This window comes from Acinonyx jubatus, chromosome A2 (genome assembly GCF_027475565.1).
Source record: "Acinonyx jubatus isolate Ajub_Pintada_27869175 chromosome A2, VMU_Ajub_asm_v1.0, whole genome shotgun sequence".
Taxonomy (NCBI): Eukaryota; Metazoa; Chordata; class Mammalia; order Carnivora; family Felidae; genus Acinonyx; species Acinonyx jubatus.
This window is the reverse complement of record NC_069383.1, coordinates 141,992,006-142,015,921: the sequence shown is the minus strand read 5'-3', so window position 1 is coordinate 142,015,921 and position 23,916 is coordinate 141,992,006. Positions and strand designations below refer to the sequence as shown.

The 23,916-nt window shown below is 40.3% G+C and overlaps 1 protein-coding gene across 7 annotated transcripts in view; it reads right to left on the bottom strand.

Moving 5' to 3' along the window:
* Positions 1–23,916, bottom strand: part of ERC2 (ELKS/RAB6-interacting/CAST family member 2) — a 915,804-nt gene that overhangs the window by 359,143 nt on the left and 532,745 nt on the right. For all 7 annotated transcript variants that reach the window (XM_053219211.1, XM_027039010.2, XM_053219212.1 and 4 more), the window contains one exon: positions 1,505–1,665. In XM_053219211.1, coding sequence (XP_053075186.1) covers positions 1,505–1,665 — 161 coding nt within the window. The remainder of the gene's footprint in view (positions 1–1,504; positions 1,666–23,916) is intronic.

Sequence of the window (23,916 nt, the reverse complement as noted above, 5' to 3'; positions counted from 1 at the left end):
CAGTAATGTCACAGATGTTTAAAATACTTTTCTTCTTAGCTATGTAAAATCCACTTTTCACCTTTAATCTATTCACTCATTCAATAAACAATTACTGAGCATTTACCATATGCTAGGAACTGTTCTAGGCAGTATGATAACCACAGTGACTCAAACTGATGAAAGTTCCAGGCTTGGTGGAATTCACATAAGCTCCATGAGAAAATAAGATAGTAGCAAGGGAACCTGAGGTAGAAGATTTTGGTTTTAATCCTGGCCAGATGGCCTTAAGCAAATTACTTGAAATCTCGCTAAATATCAGTTCCCTTACTTCTAAACTGAGGATAATAATATCTATTTTTATCACATATTACTTTATTAGGAAAAAGGCGAGTTTATACAGGAAAAAAACTACTTATTCTTTGGTCTTGGAGAAACTGAGGTAGTTGACAAGGAATAAAAGTTTTGTCCTCATTATTAAATCCTTCAAAATATTTCATTCCATATTTTCCATGATCTAAGCTTTCTGTGTTTAATGTTAACCATGTGTAAGACTTGTGGGGTCAGGATAAGGTCATGCTTTATACCTAGCCACCAATTTCAAAGTCTATGTTACAGGCTTAAGATGCCATAATTATGTATGTTTCCCTTACTGTGGAAGGAAGTTAAATTTAAATTATATCTTAGTGATCATTTCATCTTAACCTATAGAGAGATGCTGCTTCTTGCCTACTTCTTTAGGAACAGATCCAGAGCAAGTGATTATTTCTAAAACCCTTGAGTAATTTTCTTTCCTCTGTTCTTCCATGGTGATATTATTTCATTGTAAGAATGAAATAAGAGCTAGGTAGAGATGGGTGTGTCATAGGCCCACAGGAAGGATCACTGCCCAACAGGAGGCCACACTTTATTGATTAAATCAAAGAAAGATTGGTTCCAGTGTCCCCCTACCCCTTACCTACCCTACCCTCGGGTGAGGAGGAGGAAGTAGCAGGGGGATTTCCAAGTGCGTTTTTATCAGCCCAGCAAATCAGAGTCCTTGCTTTCTAAACAAAGAGGTGCCAACCTTGAGACTCTATGAAAGCCAACACAAGCTATGCATTGTACACATGTGAAAAGAATATAATTAGCAAAGTTATAGTCACAATTAGGAAATACCTCCTCAGAAAGGTTTCCAATTAACTTTGAGCAGCACTCAAATTACTATTGTGCTTAACGAGGCCTCTGTCTCTTAGCCAGCTCAAACCTTTGAGACAAATCTAAGAATAACAGCGCAGTCCACAAAACACAGACACACAAAATTTAATGCTGGACTTTTTTTGAATAACAAATATGAAGAATGTGCAAATTGGGACATGGAAGCTATACTGAAAGAATAAGAAGCATGGTTACAGAAATGAATAGTCAAGTGTTGGCTAAATTATTCTTTCTTCAAGCTCTCTCTTCGTCTTCTCTAGCCTTCCCTTCCCCATCCCGAAAGAAAAGTTAGGAAAGAGAATGTAGGAAAACAAAAATGGGTACTCACTTCATCTCCAGGATCTCCTCCAGTTGTTTTCTCCTTTCTATTCGGAGGTTAGCCAAATGGGCTTCTTTTTCAGCCAGGGACTGCTGTGTGGAGGCTAGGCGTGCCTTGGTGGCATCTAGTTCCTGTCTGGTCTTCTCCAATGCATTCATCAGTTCCTCTATCTGAAAGGTACAGGGAACATGGTGCATTATTTCTCCTTCATTCAAGCACAAGGCCTTCTTTGCAAGTCTGTATTCTGACAACACACATAAAGGAATCATAGCCATTCTTGAACAGGTACTGTAACTTACAGCCCATTCTTTCTTTGTCACTGGTTGAAAATAAATGTTTCAAACACAAGAAATATGCAAATTTCTCCAAAGTCCTCTTTCAATTGGATTGTCCAATAACCTTTATAGAAACTATTTAATATATTTATTAGAAGTAGAAGGTAACTGGCTTGACCCATTTTCAACCTGTGTTTGGCAAAAGTCTCAGATACTGCCTCACAGTTGGCAGAAGGCAACACTCAAAATGCATTTGCCCAGCACAATATACTTTTGTGTGTAGGCCCCAGAGTATTCTGACAGGAAGTTAATCTACGTGTTTCAGATTCATTCATGTTTTAACCTATCAAAACCTTGTTTGGCAAAAGCGATTTGATGTCCAAGGGGCCTCAGGAGCCCCCTCTCACCTCACATCCCTGCCTCACTTTCAGGAAGCAAGGTTTGGCCAAAGGTAAACAGAATTCCAGCCACAAAAGGTTCAAGTTTGATTTGCCCCTGAAGTTTGAGAGGGTTCTAAACTTGAAATAAATGACATGTAACTTTTATAGGGTGCTAATACACCATAGAAATAAGCCAGACTATCAAATATCCAGGATTTTTAGCCAGGTCCCAAAAAATTGGACCAGGGAGCCCCAAGGCAAGGCTTTATCCTCCCCAAGCCATTGGGGGCTTTTAAAAGCCAACACACAACAAAAAGGGCTGGTGTTTATGGTTCTGCACCAGAGACTTCCGTGGAGCAAGCCAGTGAAATGCCATCCCTTGCACAGATGCATGCCACATCCACCCTGCTGATTTAAAACCATGGTTCCAGGAAGTTTCTAGATTCCAGAGTTGATGTTTGGGTTTCTAAGCCACCCTCCTTCCAGCTGAACTTGGCAGAATGGGATCATCCATCACTAAAGTCAACAGAAACCCCTTCAAAATGTGTCAATGACATGTTAAGTTCCAATTCATAAAGACTTTCTACACAATTTCTTCAGTTTTACATGGAATTTACTCAGAATAAGCATTATATTTCACATCCAAGGTAAATCACATGCTTTTAAGATTCATTTTCCCTGATAAAAAGAGGAATTTGATAACCATAGAATGTAAATCAAAGCCAAAACCAAAAAGAGTTTAAAAAGCAAGGAATATTAGGATTAACCATGAAAGTCCCAGAACTACACCTGCTTAATTGTAGAATAGTATTATTATTTAACTTTAGAAACATACAAAATTTTAAAAGCAATCATAATTTGTTTCTCATATAAATTTATAGAATATTATAAATATGACTAGCAGCCCTTCTATCAAGAAGTGCTTGGTGAGACTGAAGCAGGTTTTTTCCCTCCTTTTCCTCCGCCCCCATTTTTGATAGCAGTGTAAAAAAATATCAGAATTATGGTCATTCCAAGTACCAACAAATATTCAGTCTGTCTAACCCTCTATGGGATGGCCTGTGTCTTCATGTCCCTGTTTCCTTTCATAAATCGCTCTCTATTCAAATGCACTATTGATCCCAGAGAACAGGGAGAGTATCCAGGATTCTCACTTGCTAAATCTCTCTCTCATGAAGTTGAAGCTGACCTGTCTGAAATCCATAGACACAGAGCTACTCAACTGGGTTTCCCAGTTCTTAGTTCACCTGCTACCGTACTATTTGGGGCCAGCCCCAGCTAATTTTCTATTAACCCAATTGTAACAATTACACCTTAAAGTAATGACTTGCAGACTTCCCTGGCCATTTCAGCAATAACCACATAGAGAAACATGGGCACCTAAGAGATGCAGTCCAGCGTTTGTACTGATGGAGATGCCATTGGCTTCCAGCATCAATAAGTCCTAGTGTGAGGTGAGACTCCTATTCTCAACAGCTTGCACCAGAGTCTCCAACAGTTTCCCAGGCCAAGGTTTCCCACTCCTCCAAATTCACATACCCCAGGCCAGTGAGCATGGCACACTGAGGACCATTGGGGCTACTGGTGTCAGGTACATAGTTCTAGTCTTCACACAGACACTGTTTCTCCCTGTGATTCTGTACAAATGACCACTTGATTCTTTGAGCTGCAGCTTCCTAGGTGATGCCCATGATACCTCCTCTGCTAAATGCCTGGAGTTCTGCAAACTATTTCCCTTGCTACCACAGAGGGAGCTTTAAAAAGAAAGAAATATTTTCCCTGTTGTGGCTCACATATTCCAGTTCTCCTTCTTTGGGGCACATGGTAGGGCCACACTCCCCTCTCCCTTTTTTTTAAAATTTATTTTAATTTAATTTTTTTTAATATATGAAATTTATTGTCAAATTGGTTTCCATACAACACCCAGTGCTCATCCCAAAAGATGCCCTCCTCAATACCCATCACCCATCCTTCCCTCCCTCCCACCCACCCCCCATCAACCCTCAGTTTGTTCTCAGTTTTTTAAGAGTCTCTTATGCTTTGGCTCTCTCCCACTCTAACCTCTTTTTTTTTTTTCCTTCTCCTCCCCCATGGGTTTCTGTTAAGTTTCTCAGGATCCACATAAGAGTGAAAACATATGGTATCTGTCTTTCTCTGTATGGCGTATTTCACTTAGCATCACACTCTCCAGTTCCATCCACGTTGCTACAAAGGGCCCTATTTCATTCTTTCTCACTGCCACGTAGTACTCCATTGTGTATATAAACCACAATTTCTTTATCCATTCATCAGTTGATGGACATTTAGGCTTTTTCCACAATTTGGCTATTGTTGAAAGTGCTGCTATAAACATTGGGGTACAAGTGCCCCTATGCATCAGCACTCCTGTATCCCTTGGGTAAATTCCTAGCAGTGCTACTGCTGGGTCATAGGGTAGGTCTATTTTTAATTTTTTGAGGAACCTCCACACTGTTTTCCAGAGTGGCTGCACCAGTTTGCATTCCCACCAACAGTGCAAGAGGGTTCCTGTTTCTCTGCATCCTCTCTAGCATCTATAGTCTCCTCATTTGTTCATTTTGGCCACTCTGACTGGCGTGAGGTGATATCTGAGTGTGGTTTTGATTTGTATTTCCCTGATGAGGAGCGACGTTCAGCATCTTTTCATGTGCCTGTTGGCCATCCAGATGTCTTCTTTAGAGAAGTGTCTACTCATGTTTTCTGCCCATTTCTTCACTGGATTATTTGTTTTTCGGGTGTGGAGTTTGGTGAGCTCTTTATAGATTTTGGATACTAGCCCTTTGTCCGACATGTCATTTGCAAATATCTTTTCCCATTCCATTGGTTGCCTTTTAGTTTTGTTGATTGTTTCCTTTGCTGTGCAGAAGCTTTTTATCTTCATGAGGTCCCAACAATTCATTTTTGCTTTTAATTCCCTTGCCTTTGGGGATGTTCCCCTCTCCCTTTTAACTGGGGTGGGTCTTTGGCCAATAAAATAATGTCATTTCCAGGTGGAAAAATTTAAGTGCTAGTACTCAACTCCAATTTTCCCTTTTCTCTGTGACTAAGAGAAGCATGTTTCAGATGACGCCTCCTTCAGCCTGAGTCCCTGAGTAACCACAATGAAGCCCAAAGCCAACCCACATCATACAAGCAAGATAGAAACCTTTGGTGCTATTTCGGAGGTACACATGCACCCCGATGTTTATAGCAGCACTATCAACAATAGCCAAAGTATGGAAAGAGCCCAAACATCCATTTTTGGATAAATGGATAAAGAAAATGTGGTATACATATACAATGGAGTATTACTCAGCAATCAAAAAAGAATGAAATCTTGCCATTTGCAACTACGTGGATGGAACTGGAGGGTATTGTGCTAAGTGAAATTAATCAGTCAGAGAAAGACAAAAATCATATTACTTCACTCATATGAGGACTTTAAGAGACAAAACAGATGAACATAAGGGAAGGGTAACAAAAATAACATAAAAACAGGGAGGGGAACAAAACAGAAGAGACTCATAAATATGGAGAACAAACTGAGGGTTACTGGAGGGGTTGTGGGAGAGGGGATGGGCTAAATGGGTAAGGGGCACTAAGGAATCTACTCCTGAAATCATTGTTTCACTATATGCTAACTAATTTGGATATAAATTTTAAAAAAATAAAAAATAAAATAAAATAAAAAAATTTTTTCAATAGTCTCTTGTAAACACAGGGGTCATATCCACCCTCATTTTCTTCAAACCAACTGTTCCCTTGGGTTCTCTGAAACTCTCTTTTAGATTGGGAACCTACTTCCCATGTTTCTTTTGTAAATTCTTCATCTTCCTGTAGTCTATAATTGGATCCTTCCTCTTATTATTCATTACTAGAGACATTTTCTTCACCCATGTGGATTCTTAGGAGGAGAATTGAGGTCTGTCTCCACAGCTCTCACCTATATGCAGATACCTTTCTAAACTTTATCTTTTACTCACTTGACCTCTTTTACATATACCTAACCACCTGTTGATCACTTTGATTTGAATGTCCTAACATCACTTTAGATTCATTATGATCAAAAGCCAACTCATGACCCATGCACACCTGCCTAAACCAAATCCTTATTACCCACTCCTGCCCTCCCAACCTGCCACTCCCTAACACACCCACAAGTCCAACACCCTAACCTTTTCTCGGTCTCTCATGTTTAAGACCTCAGAACTACATTTGTTTCTTTCTTCTCTTTCTTCATTTATTTTCCATTTATTATCAAGTCTTAATAGCTCTATTTTGGAAACACTTCTGGGATCTATCATTTCCTTTTATCATTACTTTTGATGCCACAAGCTCAGGCCTCTTCCCCTCCCACATTTCTGGAGGGGTTGAAAATAATTGCGTGAGTGTGTGTGTGTGTGTGTGTGTGTGCATGTGTGTCTGTTCCTAGCCTTTGTCTCTACCCCTACCCTAAATAAAGACATGGCTTTGCTTGATCAGCTTCTCCCCCATCATAGTATATCTCTCAGTGAGGTCCATTGCTGGATTTTAGGATGTGGAATTAGCTAATGGGTAGCAAAGTAAACTTGAGAAACTGAGCACAAAGGTACAGGACTTTGAAGCACAGGCTATGGTGCTCTATGTAATAAAAAGTGGGAGAAAGAAGTCAGAGGGGAAAGAAGAAGAATGATCCTTGAGACTTGGGACAGAGAGAAGTTTATTTTAAGGGCAAAATAAGGAAATTGCAAAGAAGAGAAAAAGGGAAGGAGGAAAAAGTCACTATGGGTTATTCCTGGGGCCCCTTCAATGTTTTCCAAAGACACACATTGAAGAATTAGACTACCCTTTTGATTTTTTTCAGCTGTTTTGACTGTGTGTGTTTGAATGTGTCTTTTAACTGGATCCCTTAGGTCTGGGATTCAAAGATGTCCCACAGGACTCACTGTCACAACTTATGCCTACTGCCAAAACAATATGCCTAAACCACCAATATTTTGTCAAAAATATCACTGGCTTGGCTCCAACATCTCAAGGAGCTCCCAATTACCCACAGTAGTGGCCTTCAAATTGTGTTCCCTAGAGCCCCAGGGTTTCCCAAGGGCACCTGTGGCCTGATAACAGATCAATGGCATGGGAAGAGGAGTGTGAATTAGCAGGGATCTTTGTCCACCATCCCACATTCACAGGGAGTCGTTCTACTTGTATTTGTTTTATATATAGAATTCCACTCAGGATTTAATTTCAAATTTTTTTAAAAAGTTTAACGTATTTTAAAATACTGAGAATGATTAAAAGCATGATTATGAAGCCAGACTGTACTAAACATACTGTTTTACCATATATGAGTCATAAAACTTTGGGAAAGGGTCTGAGTTTTCTCATCTGTAACAAAATTATTTCTCATAAGAGTTACTACAAGTATTAAGTGAAGCAATGAATGTAAAGTTCTTAGTGCAGACACTGGCAATGGCAAATATGAAACCGGTACATTCTTAAAAGAAGAGGTAGTAATGTTAATGAAACAGAATTCAGGAAATAGCTTACCACTCACTATCTGTGTCACTCTGAATTATGAAAGTTCAGTGGGCCTCAGGTCCCTCAACTGTGATATAAGGGTAATAACAGACCTTAGCTCACAGGACTTTTATAAAGATTCAATGGGTTAATATTTGTGATACCCTAAGAACAATGCCTAGTACTTGGTGTCATAGAAATGTCAGCTCTTATTAATACAGTGCCTAGTAAGGATTCAACCCATTTTATGTTTAATTATTACTGAGTTCAAATTTTTTGCTTCCTGTCACCTACCCTCAACCGCATACACACACACACACACACACACACACACACACACACACACACACAGATGCACACGCACACATGCACACCCCTGGACTGCCCTATGTTGACCCGCTCCAGTTACTGAAATCTTCCATCTTTTAAGTTCTGTCACTTCACAGGATACAGCAATTAAAAACTGGAGCTCTGAAAAGCACATACCTGGTTAAAGCTTTGGTTTCACAATAGGATCTCTACAACCTGAGGCCAATCTTAACTCAGTGCTTCCTAAACTTTGTTGCACATTAGAATCCTTTGGAAAGATGTGAAAAATCCTGATGCCATGGTTGCATTAAATCCCAGTGTTTGAGGATGGGAGTCAGGCTTTATATTTTATTAAAGTTGCAGATGATTTCAAAGTAATTCCAAAGTGCAGCCGAGTCTAGATACCCTGGATATTACTGACGTCTCTCTAAATCTGCAGGTCCTCCCCTATAAAATGGGAAGGAGATGGAAACTACTGCACGGGATTGGCAAGAGCATAAAGCATCCAGCCCTCTGTGTTGGACACCCTGGAAATGTCCAGTACATGACAGTTACCATTGTCCCTAGTCCAACCCAAGTACCAAATACCAGTTCTTACTGTCGACACTTGACTTTATGCCACCTAATCAAATACCACTTCACATTTCTGCACAACTTTTCATGTGTGTGCTTAATTGCTACCACTGGATCATAATCCCCTGGAGGGCAAAGACCACATCTCTGTCTTCTTTGGAAGTGCCTTCAGCCCCTGACACAACACTAGCATCCATACTCAGTAAATACCTACAGAATGGGAGGAAGGGGAATGCAAAGGCATAATTCTGAAACGCCCTCCTTTGACTCACTTAGTGCAATGATGGATGAAGTGTAAGTCCGAACCTGATACTTTCCTACCCCATAAATCAGTGGTCCCCTTGCCATCATCCTCACCAAACACCCTTCAAGGTCTTGCTCTCTGCTGCCTCAAGCACCCTCTCTTTGCTATGGAGATGAGAGGGCTCAGTTACCCAGATCTTGAATGCAAGGGGGTCCCACATTCACGGTAACCCCGGCAGCCACTAAGAGCACCCAGAAACCTGAGTTTCAGGATGGCACAATAAAAGTGTCCCAAGCTTTGACCTGGGGTACAAGCAAGCCAGGGTTTTGTCCTGCTCTGTAGTCCACATGCTCTGCCCTGGGACCTGGAAGATGTATACTCCCTCCTTCCTTCCACCACCTCACTGGATGTCTCCTATGTGCCAGGCACTCTGCTGGACACTTGTGACAGGCTCCCCCTCAGAAGCGGTCTGGTTTGGCAGGCAGGCTTAAATGAAAAAACTATTTAATCACAATTGTGATTTTAAAAAAAAGCTATTAAAGAAAAGTACTGAGTGATAAGCAAGAGTAAAACAAGAGCCAATCCTGCCCTAGGCCTCATGGTCTGCCTCCCTAAATCAGTCGAGTGGGAGTGGCTTGTTGAAGAGGAAGGAAAAAATGAATGCTGGTTGCCCAGGCTGTGGGGCCTTGTGGTCCTCTTCATTAGGGAATTATTACTTGGAGAATTATAGTGATTATGAATCAATAACCACTTTTAAGAAGTCCAGCAGGAAAACAACACATTTGTCTCGACTTAACACAGCGTTTGCTTCTTTTAGAAGTACATCTATTGGTAATTCACCAGACCATAATATTTGCTGGGGGAAACATTTTTTTTAGAAAGCTGTTTAATTCCTAAAATGCCACCTTCGATGAAAACAGAATTCACAGCAACCTCAGAAGTCTTTTGCAAGTCTCAAGATGTTCCACTTTAAAACAATTTCCTAAAAAGTCCCGAAATACGTCAAGACCAAAATTCTGATCCTATACCTAGAAAGCTAGGATTACATTTTAAAATATATCAGCTTGGTGTTACAAATCTAGAAAATAATAATTAAAGGCTTCTTCAAGCTAGATGTCTACTAGGCCACAGGGGCACACCAATTTAAAAAAACTTATATAGTTGTGTGTCATTTCTGATTTTATTAGTCATTCCATGTGGCAGATTATAAAATTGTTGAATTACCAGGACTATTCAATTGTATTCAAATAATTCATAACTCTGTACACTTTAAGAATAATGAAGCCACGGGGCACCTGGCTGGCTCAGTCGGTTAAGTGTCCAACTTCAGCTCAAGTCATGATTTCATGGTTCACAAGTTCGAGCTCCGCGTCAGATTCTGTGCTGACAGCTCGTAGCCTGGAACCCTCATTGGATTCTGTGTCTCCCTCTCTCTCTGCTCCTCCCCTGCTCGCACCCTATCTCTCTCTCCCTCTCTCTTTCTCTTTCTCTCTCTTTCTCAAAAATAAATAAACAGTTAAAAATAAAAGAATAATGAAGCCGTTAAATGAATTTCTAGAGTCCAGTGCTTACACCCAGCTCTGGAGAAACTGTCGGAACTTTTAAAGTGAACAGTGGAGTCTTAAAACAATAAAATAAAAAACCTGTTTAAGACCTTAAATCATTAACATGTGTCGACTTAGACTTACACATACATTTGTGTTGTTTAACTAAATATTTGAAAACCAGCTTTTCTCTCAGTTATCTGCCAAGAGCCCCACTCTGGGTTCTGTGTGTCTCTTTCTGACACGTGGCAACATCTCGTGCTTTTCATGAGGCCTGCTTGGCAAGACCTGATCTTCAAATATTTTGATAAAACAATTTTTTTTCTTAAATCTTAAGTCAGTATTGAGTTAGTGTCTATTTTGTGTTAATGATTTGTAATTTTTAAAGTTTTTAAACCATGTTTTAAAAATACACAGGCTCTTCGGCCTTAGACTTCACCATCCATCCTGGCTTTCTGTCTTCACTCATCCTGAGTGCAAGAAGATGGTAGTTCTCAGTTTGCACCAGAACACAGAGCCAATGAAATCCCCATATCCCAGGTTATAGCCAAATTGGAATGTGAATTGGTCCTGTGGGAATAGCCAGGACCTAGCCTAGCTCTCCTCTGGGCACAGAGGTCACCCTGATAAACCTGAAACCTCTCTCCTCAACAGCAAGAACATCTCAGACAGTGATGTTGTGAGCAAAGGAGCTGTTAAAACGAGGCTCCTAATCTTATTTTTCCAATTACTCTTATCTGACATTTCTATCTCCACCTCCTTCCCACCTCCCCACTGCTGCCTTAGAGTGACACCTTTTGGAAATGGTTGAAACTGAAAATGCTCAGACTGCTGTCTGCCTGGACCTGGCCACCCTCAAGATTGTGTTTGGGATTTGTTTCCTCCTTGCTGAAGTTAAAGCATCTAGGAGCTTTGCTTAAATGTGACACCTCTCTGATCCTTCAGCAGCAAACAAACACCCACATCAAATGAGTGTGTTTGGGTTCAAGCTCTTTGGTTTTGACTGCATTTTAAATTCTCCCTTTTCCCTTTTCTCTTCCCGGGCTTATTAACAAAACTTCACACCATAACAAGAAGATGGATAGAGAAGAAATGTGTACAATGCATACATCTGACTTAGATTCTGTTAAATCAAACAGTGTTAGAATACAAATGAAGAAAAGTTTCTCTACAATGTCCTGAGAATTCTTCATTCCAGATTGGACTAGGCTCAGTGGAACCTCCTTGATAAAAAGACCGTGTAGATGAGTTTCTGTTTATTTTTTGGTGTAGTACTTCTTGAACAATTGGGAAGCATTCTTTACTTTACGTGTGCACAGTTCTGCAGCATGGCAAAGAGCTGGTCTTTTCCTTAACAGTCCCAGACATTCGTGGAAGCAGTATAGCTAATGGTTAAGACTATGAACCTTGAAGCAAGAAGGCTTGGGTCCCAATCAGGATCCAGCCATGTGCTAGCTGTATGACTTTGTAAGAGATACCTGACCTCTGTTTACATCAGTTTCCTTCTCTGTAAAATGTGGATAATAATTGTACCTCCTGGGCTCCTTGCAAAGAATACCTGAGTTGTAATAGCTACATAGTGTGCACATAGCAAGCATGCAGTAACCTGTAATCAGTATCAATAGTGATGTTAGTTTATTCAGCCTAGTAGAGGAGAAGTAAGCAAGGAAAAAAGTGAATTTCCATCTTATTACATTTTCAGAGAGACACAGTATTTTTCATCTTCAATGGAATGGTGAAAATTTTTACTACGAAATCTATAACAAACAAATTAATCACCCTCAAAATATGTGTTGTTCATATTTTAGTCTAACTTAGCTGAATTCCAAACACAACCATGAAGGAACTCATGAAGATATTAGAGAAGTGTTATCCAACTGAACTTACTATAATGATGGTGAGGTTCTAACCTGCACTGTCCAATACACATGTCACTACATGTGGCAATAGAGCACGGGAAATATTACTGGTGCAACTTAAGAAATGAATTTTTAATGCAGTTTAATCTTAATTAAAATTTAATAGCCAATTCTAATGGCTACTGTAATGAAAAGAGCCAGTATTTAGAAATTATTTCAATCTTTGTGGAAAGTTTACCTTTTTTAAATATCTGATAAAAACTTGAATTACCATTTGATCCAGTGTTTCCACCTTAGGAATTTATTCTAAGGATATCCTAAGGGATGTTCCCAGAGGAAATTATTGTGAGGATACAATAAACATGTTCATCATAGTGTTGTTTATAAAAATCAGAAAAACTGTGTATGTATATGTATAGACACATATATAAATACAAATGCATACATATAAATATACCTTGCAAATAAATGAGTTAAATAAATTCGAGTGTGTGTGTGTGTGTGTGTGTGTGTGTGTGTGTGTGTTACAAAGAAACTGGAGAGTAAATTAGAGGCATCCAATTGTTGAGATGTTGGACAGATATTAAACACTGTAAATGTAAAGGAAAGAGGCTCACAAATTCCTAAGTGAGAAAAGCAAGTTAGTAAATAGAAAATACAATACAATCCAAACAATATGTGGGGTTTTAAATGCATATTCACAGAAAACAAAAAGACTAGAACGAAGCACATCAAAATATTAATGATGGGTTTGTTTCTAGGCACAGACATTTCAGGTAATCTATTATATTCTTCTTTGTATTTTTGTTGCAAATATGAATTATTAATGTAAAAAGAATACTGTTTTGAAAATTGCAACCAAGGAAGTTCTGCAGAAAGTACTACTGTTCCCACGAACAATTGGTTGCTGGTAAACCAGTCTCCAAAGGAGACTTATAAAGCAGAAGTCTAGAGCAGGGCGGGGCCCTCTGGTGGCAGTTACAGTGGCAGCTACCCTCAGCCAAAACAATCTTAACTCAGGCCACACTTCCGGGCATGGCTGCTTTGCCCCTTGACAGTCACTTAGATTTATGCTGATTATAATCCCGGTTCACCAGGGAGTGTTTGAGTGTTGGTGACTCCGGAGCTGTCAACAGTCATTCCCACCACCTCACCCTACCCCACAATGTGCTTGAATGTTGTTCATTTCATTACTGTTCCTTAAGAAAGTTCCTATGGGTTTTGGAAGTCCAGTATGGTTGTTTTTTCATTTGTTTTGTGTTGTGTTTGTGCAGCATTTTATAATTCTGTTATTATTATTTTGTTTCTGCATCACTCAAAATTAGTTGTCAGGCCCTAAAAAGCCAGAACCATTTGTTCATGCCACTAAGCCACCTCTATTAGCAAGGTCTATTCATTGCTATTCAACAAATCAGGGCAATGTTCTCAAACAGACCTACTTTCTTGTGATGCAAGGAACAATTCTGAGGCATTTCCAAGGAGGAAGAATGAAAGAAGGGGGCCTGCCTCTTTCACTCTGAATTCTCCTACTGGCTTGGCTTTGCAGGAGATCCTTGTCGATGATGACATATTTCAATCACCCAAATCAAGCCTGACTCCAAGCCCTTTCCTGGTACCCACAGGCCCCTTGCATCACAGTTCCATCAACCTTGAGAAATAGGTAGTGGCCTCTCTGTATGTCACCTTGGTCCTCGACCATATGGAGTCCAATGCATCCTTGATCCTCCCACTGGACCCAGCATCTGCTCAAACACACAGTATAGGGTCAATAAATAATTGTGGGAGGAATGCCAAGAGAGAGAAAAGAAGAGAAGAAACTATACTGTGGAAAAGTAATCATTACGTCTGATTTAAATAATATGGTTTCCTAAAACCCATTTGATCCTGACATACTTCCAAAGGAGCAGATCATTCAACTGATGAGTAACTCAAGTTCAGAAAAGATACAGGATTTACCTAAGAATTGTAGATGTCTTACTCTTTCCCAGAATGTGAGTCTGACTGTTGAGTACAAATATAATAAGACAATTGTTAGATGGGGCTATATTGAGATGATGTGGGCCATGAGACCCTCAACAGTTAAACACAAACAAACAAACAAACAAATAAACAAAGACCTTGGCTCATTCTCCTCTGTGTCCTCAGGCCTGAACACAGCATCTAGCATACAGCCAGAAGCCAAAGATATATGGATGAACATAATTTAGTGAATAGACCTGGGTCTCATTTGAGTCACTGGAGTAGAATATTCACTATACTGCTTCGATTCCAGTGCTGTTCCAAAATATCTTACTTGACTTTAGTTATTAATTTTCCATTACTATGTAACAAATTGCCACCAACTTGACAGCTGACAGTTCCATAGGTCAGAAGTCCAGGCAGGAAGCATGGTGTGGCTGGTTTCTCCACTCAGGGCCTCACAAGGTTGAAATTGAGATACAGCAGGCTACCTTCTCATCCAGAGCTCAGGGGGTCCCTCTTCCAAGTTTATGCAGTTGAAGCAGAATTCAGTTCCCTGCAGTTGTAGGTGTGAAGTTCCCTTCTCCTTAGCACTCCTAGCTCCTAGAGACCATTTTCATTCCTTGTCACATGGCCCACTCAAATTTTTAAATCCAGCAATAAAAAAATCACGCTTGCATCAAATTTTTCTCATGCCTTGACTCTTTTTCTTCAGAAATTGCCCACTCCCTTTTAAGGGCTCACTAATTAGATCAGGCCCACCAAGAATAATCTCCCTTTCTTAAAGGCAACTATGTCATATAACATACCTAATCACTGTAAAAATATAAAATTGCATTTCAAAATATATGTGCCAAATAATACAGGGGAACTTCTTTAACATGATAAAGAACATTTACCAAAAATAATCTACAGCTACCATCATACTTAATGGTAAAAGACTGAATGCTTTCCTCTAAGATCAAAAGCAAGGAAAGGATATCTGCTCTTACCCTTCTTTTTTTTTCATTTCTTTAATGCTTATTTTATTTTTGAGAGAGAAAGACAGAGCATGAGCAGGGAAGGGGTAGAGGGAGAGGGAGACACAGAATCTGAAGCAAGCTCCAGGCTCTGAGCTGTCAGCACAGAGCCCAACGTGGGGCTCAAACTCATGAACCACGAGATCATGACCTGAGCCAAAGTCTGACGCTGAACTGACTAAGCTACACAGGTGCCCCTGCTCTTACCTATCTTATTCAACAGAATACCTGGAGTTCTAGCCACTGCACTAAAGCAAGAAAAATAAATGAAAAGCATAATAATTAGAAAGAAAATAACAAAACTATCACTACTTGCTAATGAAATGTCTATGCAGAAAATCCTGAGAAAATTCCTAGAACTAACAAATGTGTTCAGCAAGGTTGCAGAATACAAGATCAACACACAAAAATTATATATATACGTATATATGTATATATACTAAATATGTGGAAACCAAAATTAAAAAGCAAATACCATTTATAATCATTCCAAAAAATGAAATATTTAAGTATTAACTTAAAACATGTACAGGATGTATATGCTGGAAATTACAAAATTCTGATTAAAGAAATCAAAGAGAATTTAAATAAAGAGAGCAATATGGAGCGTTCACAGATTAGAAGACTAAACATAGTAAGTATGTCAACCTTTCCAAGATTGATGTGCATGTTTAATGTAGTTCCTATCAAAATCTCAGCAAGTTTAGGGGCGCCAGGTTGGCTCAGTTGGCTAGGCATCTGACTTCAGCTCAGGTCATGATCTCATGGTTCGTGAGTTCAAGCCCCGCATCAGGCTCTCTTCTGTCAGCACAGAGCCTACTTCAGATAATCTGTCTCCCTCTCTCCCTGCCCCTCCCCCCTCAAAAATAAACATTAAAAACATTTTTTTTTTAATCTCAGCAAGTTTTTTGTTAGACATAGATAAGCTTACTCTAAAATTGATATGGAAAGGCACAGGATCCAGAAAGCTAAAACAATACTGGCAAAGAAGAATAAAGTGGAAAAAATCACTCTACCTGATATTAAGGCTACTGTATAGTTACAGTTACCGAGACCAGTAATATTGGCAGAGGGACAGACACATAGGTCAGTATGCGGAATAGAACACAGAAACAGACATACATGAAAATGTTCCAGTGATGTTTGGCAGAGGAGCAAAAGCAATTCAGTGGAGTAAAAGATAGATAGCCTTTTCAATAAGTCGTGCTAGAATATTTGGACATCCACAAATGAACAACAAAAAGATATTGCACTAAACTATACTCAAGAAGTCTCCAAACTTAACAGTAAAATCTCTAATACAATTCCAAAATAGACGAAGACATGAACAGACTATGTTGCTGAAAAGAACATGCAGATGGCAAGTAGGCACACACAAAACATTCTATATCACTAGCCATTCGAGAATTGTAAATTAAGACCACAATGAAATATTGCCACACACCTATCTGAACGGCTAAAATTAAAAGTAGTGACAATATCAAATGCTGGTGAGGATCCCGAGAAACTGGATCCCTCATACAATGCTGGCAGGAATGTAAAGTGGTGCGATGACTTTGGAAAACAATTTGGCAGTTTCTTATAAAATTTAGCATGCAGCTACCATATGGTCCAGCAATGGTAGTCTAATTATTTACGTCAGAGAAATAAAAACTTGCGTTCACACAAAAACCTGTGTTGAACGTTGATAGGAGCTGTATTACTGATAGCCAAAAACTGAAAACAACCAGGGTTTCCTTTAACTGGTGAATAGTAAAACAGATTGTGGCATATCTATACTGTGGAATACTACTCAGCAATGGCAAGAAGCAAAGTATTGATTACTGGAGGATTCACCAGTAAATTATGAAATTGAAAAAACCAATCCCTGAAGGCCACATCCTATGTAATTCCACTTACACCATGTTCTTTAAATGACAAAATCATACAAATGGAGAACAGATTAATGCTTGCCAGGGATAAGGGCTGAGAAAGGAGAAGAAGTTGAATGCAGTTATAAAAGGGCAGTGTGAGGGATCCTTACGGCAGTGGAAGTGTTCTGTAATCGGACTGCATCAGTGCCAATACCCTGGTTGTGATATTGTACTGTACTTGTACAACATGTTACCACTGGGGGAAACTGGGTAAAGGTTACACAGGATTCCTCTCTATTATTTCTGAAAACTGTTTATGAATCTACCATTATGTAAAAATTAAAGGTTAAAACAATTTTAAGTGTATGTCATATATATTAGGCGCCCACTTCAGCTGGGAAAAGGACAGTGAGAGCAAATACTGGGGGAGACGGGAAAGGCTCACATAAGGTGAGGCCATTCCCATTATCCTGAGGAAGAATCCTCTCCAAAATGTCATAACTATGAGGATGTCAGCAGAGAATGCTCATGTTGTAAATGCTTTCCAGTCGCAATGTCAACCACATACGCAGGCAAAACCATCAGCATTCAAATCAATGGGTTGATACCTACTGAATTAGGATGTGAAAGTGATTTCCTTAAGAGTCAAGTGATTACAATATCATAATTGTGGTCCCCTTTTTATAAAACCAACCCACACACACACACACACACACACACACACACACAATTTTAAAATGCTATGTTCAATAATAGCTATCAGTGCATCATAGGCTAACCCATAAAGGCCACTGGAAGGTATGGTTTCCTTATAATTATAATCCAGGTAAGTAAAAAAAAAAAAAATCACAGTAAAGCTTCATTATCCTCAAACTAAATACATCCTCCAGACTTCTGGCTTGGTTAGCTCCTCAGTGGGAGGAAAGCAAAAACCAGACATAAAGTGCCAGAATGAAATCTTCCGCTTCAATTTCTTCTTTATTTAAAACATTTTATAGGGCTTTATGTTGACCCTGTGGCTTCAGGAGAAGGAAATCCTCCGAAATGTGTCCCTGGGGCACAGCATCCCCCACAGCGACTTGGCTCCCTTCTTTCAGAGCGATTACTGCTGCATGGAAAAAAACAATTCTTAATTGGTTAACTTTGGGAAAACCGCTTCATAAAGAGAAGACTTGGAACAAAGACGCCCACCCAAACAGTCAGCTCTCTCCACATACAGAGTGACTGGGGATGAGTTTGAGAGATGCCACATAAATGAGGCTGACAGACAGAACAGAACTGCACTTTCAAGCTTGATGGAGGGTTTATCCACTTTCCTTCCATCTCTAAGTGGAATTATGTATCCACGGGATCACAACAGCAGATCTGCTAAACTCTGCCTCTCTTCCAATCCCAGCAGTCATCAGTGTGCTGCTCAACATCCTCCCTGCTCTCCAGGGACTGAGACTTTCCTTTCTGGCCGTCCATCTGAACTAATGAGAGTGGGGTTATGACACTGGGCTCCCAGGACCAGTTACTCTGCTTCTCACCTGGCTCTGCACCGGAGATTGTCCCTCAGTCCCTGTTAGGGGCTGTGTATTGGTCCCAAGGGAGCCCAGTGGACAGTGGGTGGATGGCAAGGGTCAAATCCAGCCTATTCCTATAAAAACAACTGAAGTACACATCCTGCCGAGCATAATTTTCATGCTTAAAAGCAGCAACTTTTGTTTTTCTCAATTACCCTAACACACTGGGAGCATTCACTGTTAATCCGAGCAGAGAGAAAAACTACTCACATCTTAACGTGTGACACTTTGTTCTTCAAAACTTCACAGTTGTGATGGAAAGTGCTCTGTTGACAGGACAATTTATACTCATATTAAATCCCAGGCTTTACCAAGTACTTGTAGATATCTATGTTTTCCCCACAAAATGTTTTCTACAATTTATGCCTTTGAACTCTAGTTTCAAAATAAGTGATCCTTTCTCCAAGTAGCTCTTTTCAGATTAAAAAAAAATCACCATTTTCATTACTAATATGAGATCACAGTCTAGTCCCATATAAAGTGATTAAACATAACCCTGGTATTAAATAGTCTCAAGACAAATGTAAGTGAAAACATTGGATTCCTTGCTTGACCACCAAATGCTCACTCAAGGGTTTGAATGCTTCTGCTGAGATGTTTTCTTTCTTTTATGATTTCTCAAATATGTAAATTACCTTGTTTAAAAATAATTCTCCTCTCCTTTCTTTAAGAATTAATACTGTTATAACTATCTATAAGGAGATCATGACATCTGGACTTCAGGAGAGAAACATTCTTGGTATTTAAAATATCTAACAACTATACATATATGGAAATGAATACCCCATTTTGATGGGTCACACTCAGTAACCTTAGAGGCGCCTCTATCTGGGCAATAGTTCCTTTTGGACGAAACACAATTAGGCTGTGTAATGTGCTGAATCCCTTCAGATAAACCGTGTGCACACAGCCGAGCCACTCTCGTGCTGGCTTTAAGGCTGGGGCTGTCAGGCCCACTTCTCTGGTTAATGTCAGTAGCACTATGTATAAAAGGTGACTCCAGTGTGTACAAATGTTGATCTTTAGAGAAGTCATGCCTAGACTCACACACACATCCACTCTTTCGTCCACTAGGTCAACGGCAGGAACAGAGGGTGACCCCAAAAGGAGCTTGCCAAGAGCAGAGTCTTACTTGTCAGGTTACATTGCCCCCAGGGACTTCCCTGCCTGAGATTAATCCATAATCCTGTTTCGTGTTTAAAAAAAATTTCAGGTTCTAAAAGCCTTGCCTATGAGACAGTTTCAGAGGCGACAGGGAAATGTTCTAATACACAGTAACAAATTAAGTGCCAATGCAAGTAAGCACAGAAAAGAAAGGGACTGTGTGGAGTAGGTGCCGCAAAATGTTTGCCCTTGTCCAAAATCATTTCTTTACAGTTCCAGAATAGACACTAAAAACATATTTGAATGGCTGGAGTACCTGTAGGTCTAAAGAAAAAAAAAGATACAAAGCTAAAACCATCTATGGTTTTTCAGCTTGCTGCACAAGTTAAGTGAAATAAAGATGCCCCCTGATGGAAAACACAGCCGAGGTTCTGAAGAAACATAATATTCGCTGATGTGACTTCCAAACTAAATTTCATCTGAATACCAAACAGTAAGAAAGCTCTCATCTCAGCTCTGAACAATCCTATTTTTATTACATCAAAACTGTTTCTTCCCTTGCCAACCTCATTCTACCCCTTTTTGCTACAAAGTTAATGTCCAGAAAGCGTCCTTTTACAACTCTAGCAGACCCGACCAAAAAAAAAGCAGGAATTCCCAATGCTGTAGAAACCATCATGAACGTGTTCTCATCTGGATGATTCAAAAAAGTGTAACTCACTCCACTCTATGGCAAAGAAAGAGAACATCTTGGAGAAAACAGTTCTGAACGAGATGGCCATGGGAACTCCTTGACACTCGGGAGCACTGAGGTATGGACAGAGACACCTGGCCTGGTGGCATCTTCTGCTGTGATTCAGAGAGAAGGAAAAGCAGGACAGTTAATAATACAAGTTCCCATTCTGATTCGTGGCTCAGTCTTTGCTTATAGCCATTCCTGCTAAGATTTAACTTACAACGTTTGGCAACCAAGCTGACCTCTTCAAAGGCAAAGGTGAGCATGGAAAGAGCATTTTCCACGCAGATGCATCCTCTCTAGTGTAAGAAAAGCAGCTCCAGTTTCCAAAGGTGAGAACAAAGGACACAACAAATCACCAACCATGTTGCTCATGATTTGGAGCTGCATGTGTTGTAAGGTGTGCATGTGCATGTGTGTGTGCACATGTGCACAGAGAACATCCCTCCTGTTCCCTCCCATCAATGCCCCCAATGCATATTCCCACCCTCAGTGATAGCTGAGGATGAATTACCATTTCTATTTTTTGTACTACAGGTGGAGAGAGCCCAAACCCTACAATTGAGCAGACTAAGGAATTTTTACACCTACAAGCACTGACTTCCAAAATCAAAATATAGTTTCCAAAGAGGCAACATGGTTTCTATTACCTTGCAGATAAAACCCCCAACTCCTTCCCCTGACTGACAAGGGTCCTGTTTTATCCAGCCATTCCCTGAACCCTCAACAACATCCCGTGCCACTGTGACCTTTCCTGGCCCTTGTAGAATCTGGTCTTTCTCCTCTACCATGCCTTGTTTCTCTCCTACCCTTTCCAAACCCTTCAAACAACAAGCATCTTCTCACCTATCAGGTCTCAACATAAATGTCACCACCTCCAAAAGGCCCCTCTGAATCCCCTTAAAGTAGCTGTCTGCCTCCCACCTGTCCCTGGTATTCCTCTCAGCTCCACGTTTGTTTCCTTCATAGCATGTATTGCAATAAATTACTCCACTTAACAATTCCTTTGCATGTACCTTCCCATTTCCCTCACTAGGCTCTTTGCTTCACGTGTCACTTAGCCAATTATCTGTAATTCCCAACTGGGGTTTGGCATGTGGCTGGCACTTAATAAATACTTAACTCATAACCAGAATTAGTAAAAACAGTAACACCTGATATCCACACCAGTGGTTCTCAAGGGGGTCCCCTAACCAGCAGCAGCAGCTTCGTCTGGGAATTTGTGAGAATGCACATTCACAGCATCCTTTCCCGTGCCCCTGTCTCTACCTATTGAATCAGAAATTCTAACGGTATGGCCCAGCAATCTGTGTACTCTTCAGATAGATTCTGAGACATGTTCAAGTTTAAGAACTACTGGTTCTTAAACAATATTGCCCACTTTCCAAAGAGTCTTTAAGCATAGATGTCATTGATCTGCCTCTATTTGAGAAAAGAAAGAATTAGCACATTGTCACAGGGGATATATCTTTGTAAGCAAACAATGACTGTGATCATTCAGCTCAGAAAAGACCCTGAATTGATAAATGTTTGGGGGAAAGTCAGTGAAAGAAAACCAATGCACATTCAGGATATCCTCGCTCATTTCTGTTCATGCAGGCAGAGTGATCAGGCTTTATGTCAAGATGCTGCAGGCAAACTACTGGTTGGCATTCCTGCCTTCGCCATGGGGATGGTCCAGAAAGGAGCCCAGATGGCTTGCCTACCCAACCCCACTTTGATGGTAAGGTTCTTAACACAGACCTTGGTTTGTCAGTCATCTTTGCACCCAGGCCTTGACCTAATACTTAACACAGAGTAATCACTCAGAAAGAGTCTACAGAAGAATCAGTGGCTGAAATAGGTGCCATGGCATCTGTACAGCTGGGGAGAAGCAAACAAGGGGGCTTTGCTTATGGAATTTATTAATGGGCTAATTGCCTTTATAGGAAACAAGTGATTCAAAAACATGAGAGAGCTTGTAATAGGTGAAGAAAAAGTACAGAACTGAGAGTCAACAAGGATCCATGTTCAAATCCTGTCCACTTGAGGCTATATGTCTTTGGTCAAGATACCTGACCTCACTGAGCCTCCCATTCCTCAAGTGGACATGGAGATCATACATCCTGCCATACAGGGCAGTTGTGGGGACTAAATGAGGTTGCAGGGTAAATGTCCAGCACAGCATCAGGCATGTAGTGAGTACTCAAAACACTGTCATGATCTGTAATATCATTATCACATACTTGTTTAACTGGGGAAAATGAATCAGAGTTATGTCCCCCTGATGTAGTATGCATTCTGAAAGCCTTTAATGTAGGGCGGTTAGGGAATTATATTCCTGTCTATCCCATAGTTTTCAGCATGTTGAGAGAGATCCATCAGTATAAAATAGGAGGAAACACAGGCACTGAGGTTGGGTAGTTGATGGCTTTAATCCTTTCTCTGCCACTTACGAGCTGTGTGACCTTGCGTAAGCCACTTACACTCTCTGGGCTTCTGCCTTTGTAGATTGGAGATAATAATACACTTCACACAGGTCGTACTGAGGCCTGGAGATTAAAATGTCCATGAAACACTCAGCCCTGTGCCCTGCCCCTTAGTAAGCACTTGATAGATGATAAGTATTATTCACTAAAACTAACAATAAGCAGGACAGAATTCCATCTATGCTATAGAAGAGGCATGAGCAGAGTGTTAGAGGCATAAACAAGGAGAAGATACATTTGGAAAAGTGAGACAAGGGCAGGGGAAGCTTCTCGGAAGCGATAGTATTTAAACAATGTCTTAAAACAGGAGTCACAAACTCAAACACTGGCAGGGCAAAGCATTTATTAACAAGAATTGATGCTGGCCAGGCAGGGAAAATGCTCCTTAACTAATTTCCACAGGCAAAAACACGGGTTCTCTCACTGAAAGAGAAAAAAGTATCTGAGCTTTTCTTGGGAAATCTGATATTTTTAAAATACTATCTCAATTAAAAAGAAAAAAAACCCACAAACTTACCTGAATTCACAAAACACATCTACTGGTGACATCTGGCCACTGGCTACCAGTTTTCACCTTCTATTTTAAAGGATGGGTAGAGTTTTGTCAAGCAGGGATAGTGGTGAGATCATCCTAGCAAGAAAAGAGTCTGGGCTGAAGCAGGGGAAAGGCAGAGGTGGAAAGGCCAGGAAGCTTTCAGAAATCAGAATACTGAACCAGGAGACTGAAAGGGAGAGGATGGGGAACAGAAATGCCAGGAAGCAAGAAGCATGTGGAGAAGGCTTTCAGGGAGAGGTATGGGCTGGATTGACAGGGTAGGTCTGAGAATATGGACGTGGAAAAGGAAGGACTTTGAAATGAAGAACAGAAACCCTACCAGGCCACTCTCTTCCCTTCTTTGGGCCTTAGTTTTCCCTTTTGTAAGGTGAACTCCTGAATTAGAGGAGTTAAGTAGCCTTCCAGCCCTTTCTGCACCACTCAGGTGCCACTGCAAATTCCCCACCTGGGGAACACTATATGCAGCTTCTGTGATGTAGGTTAT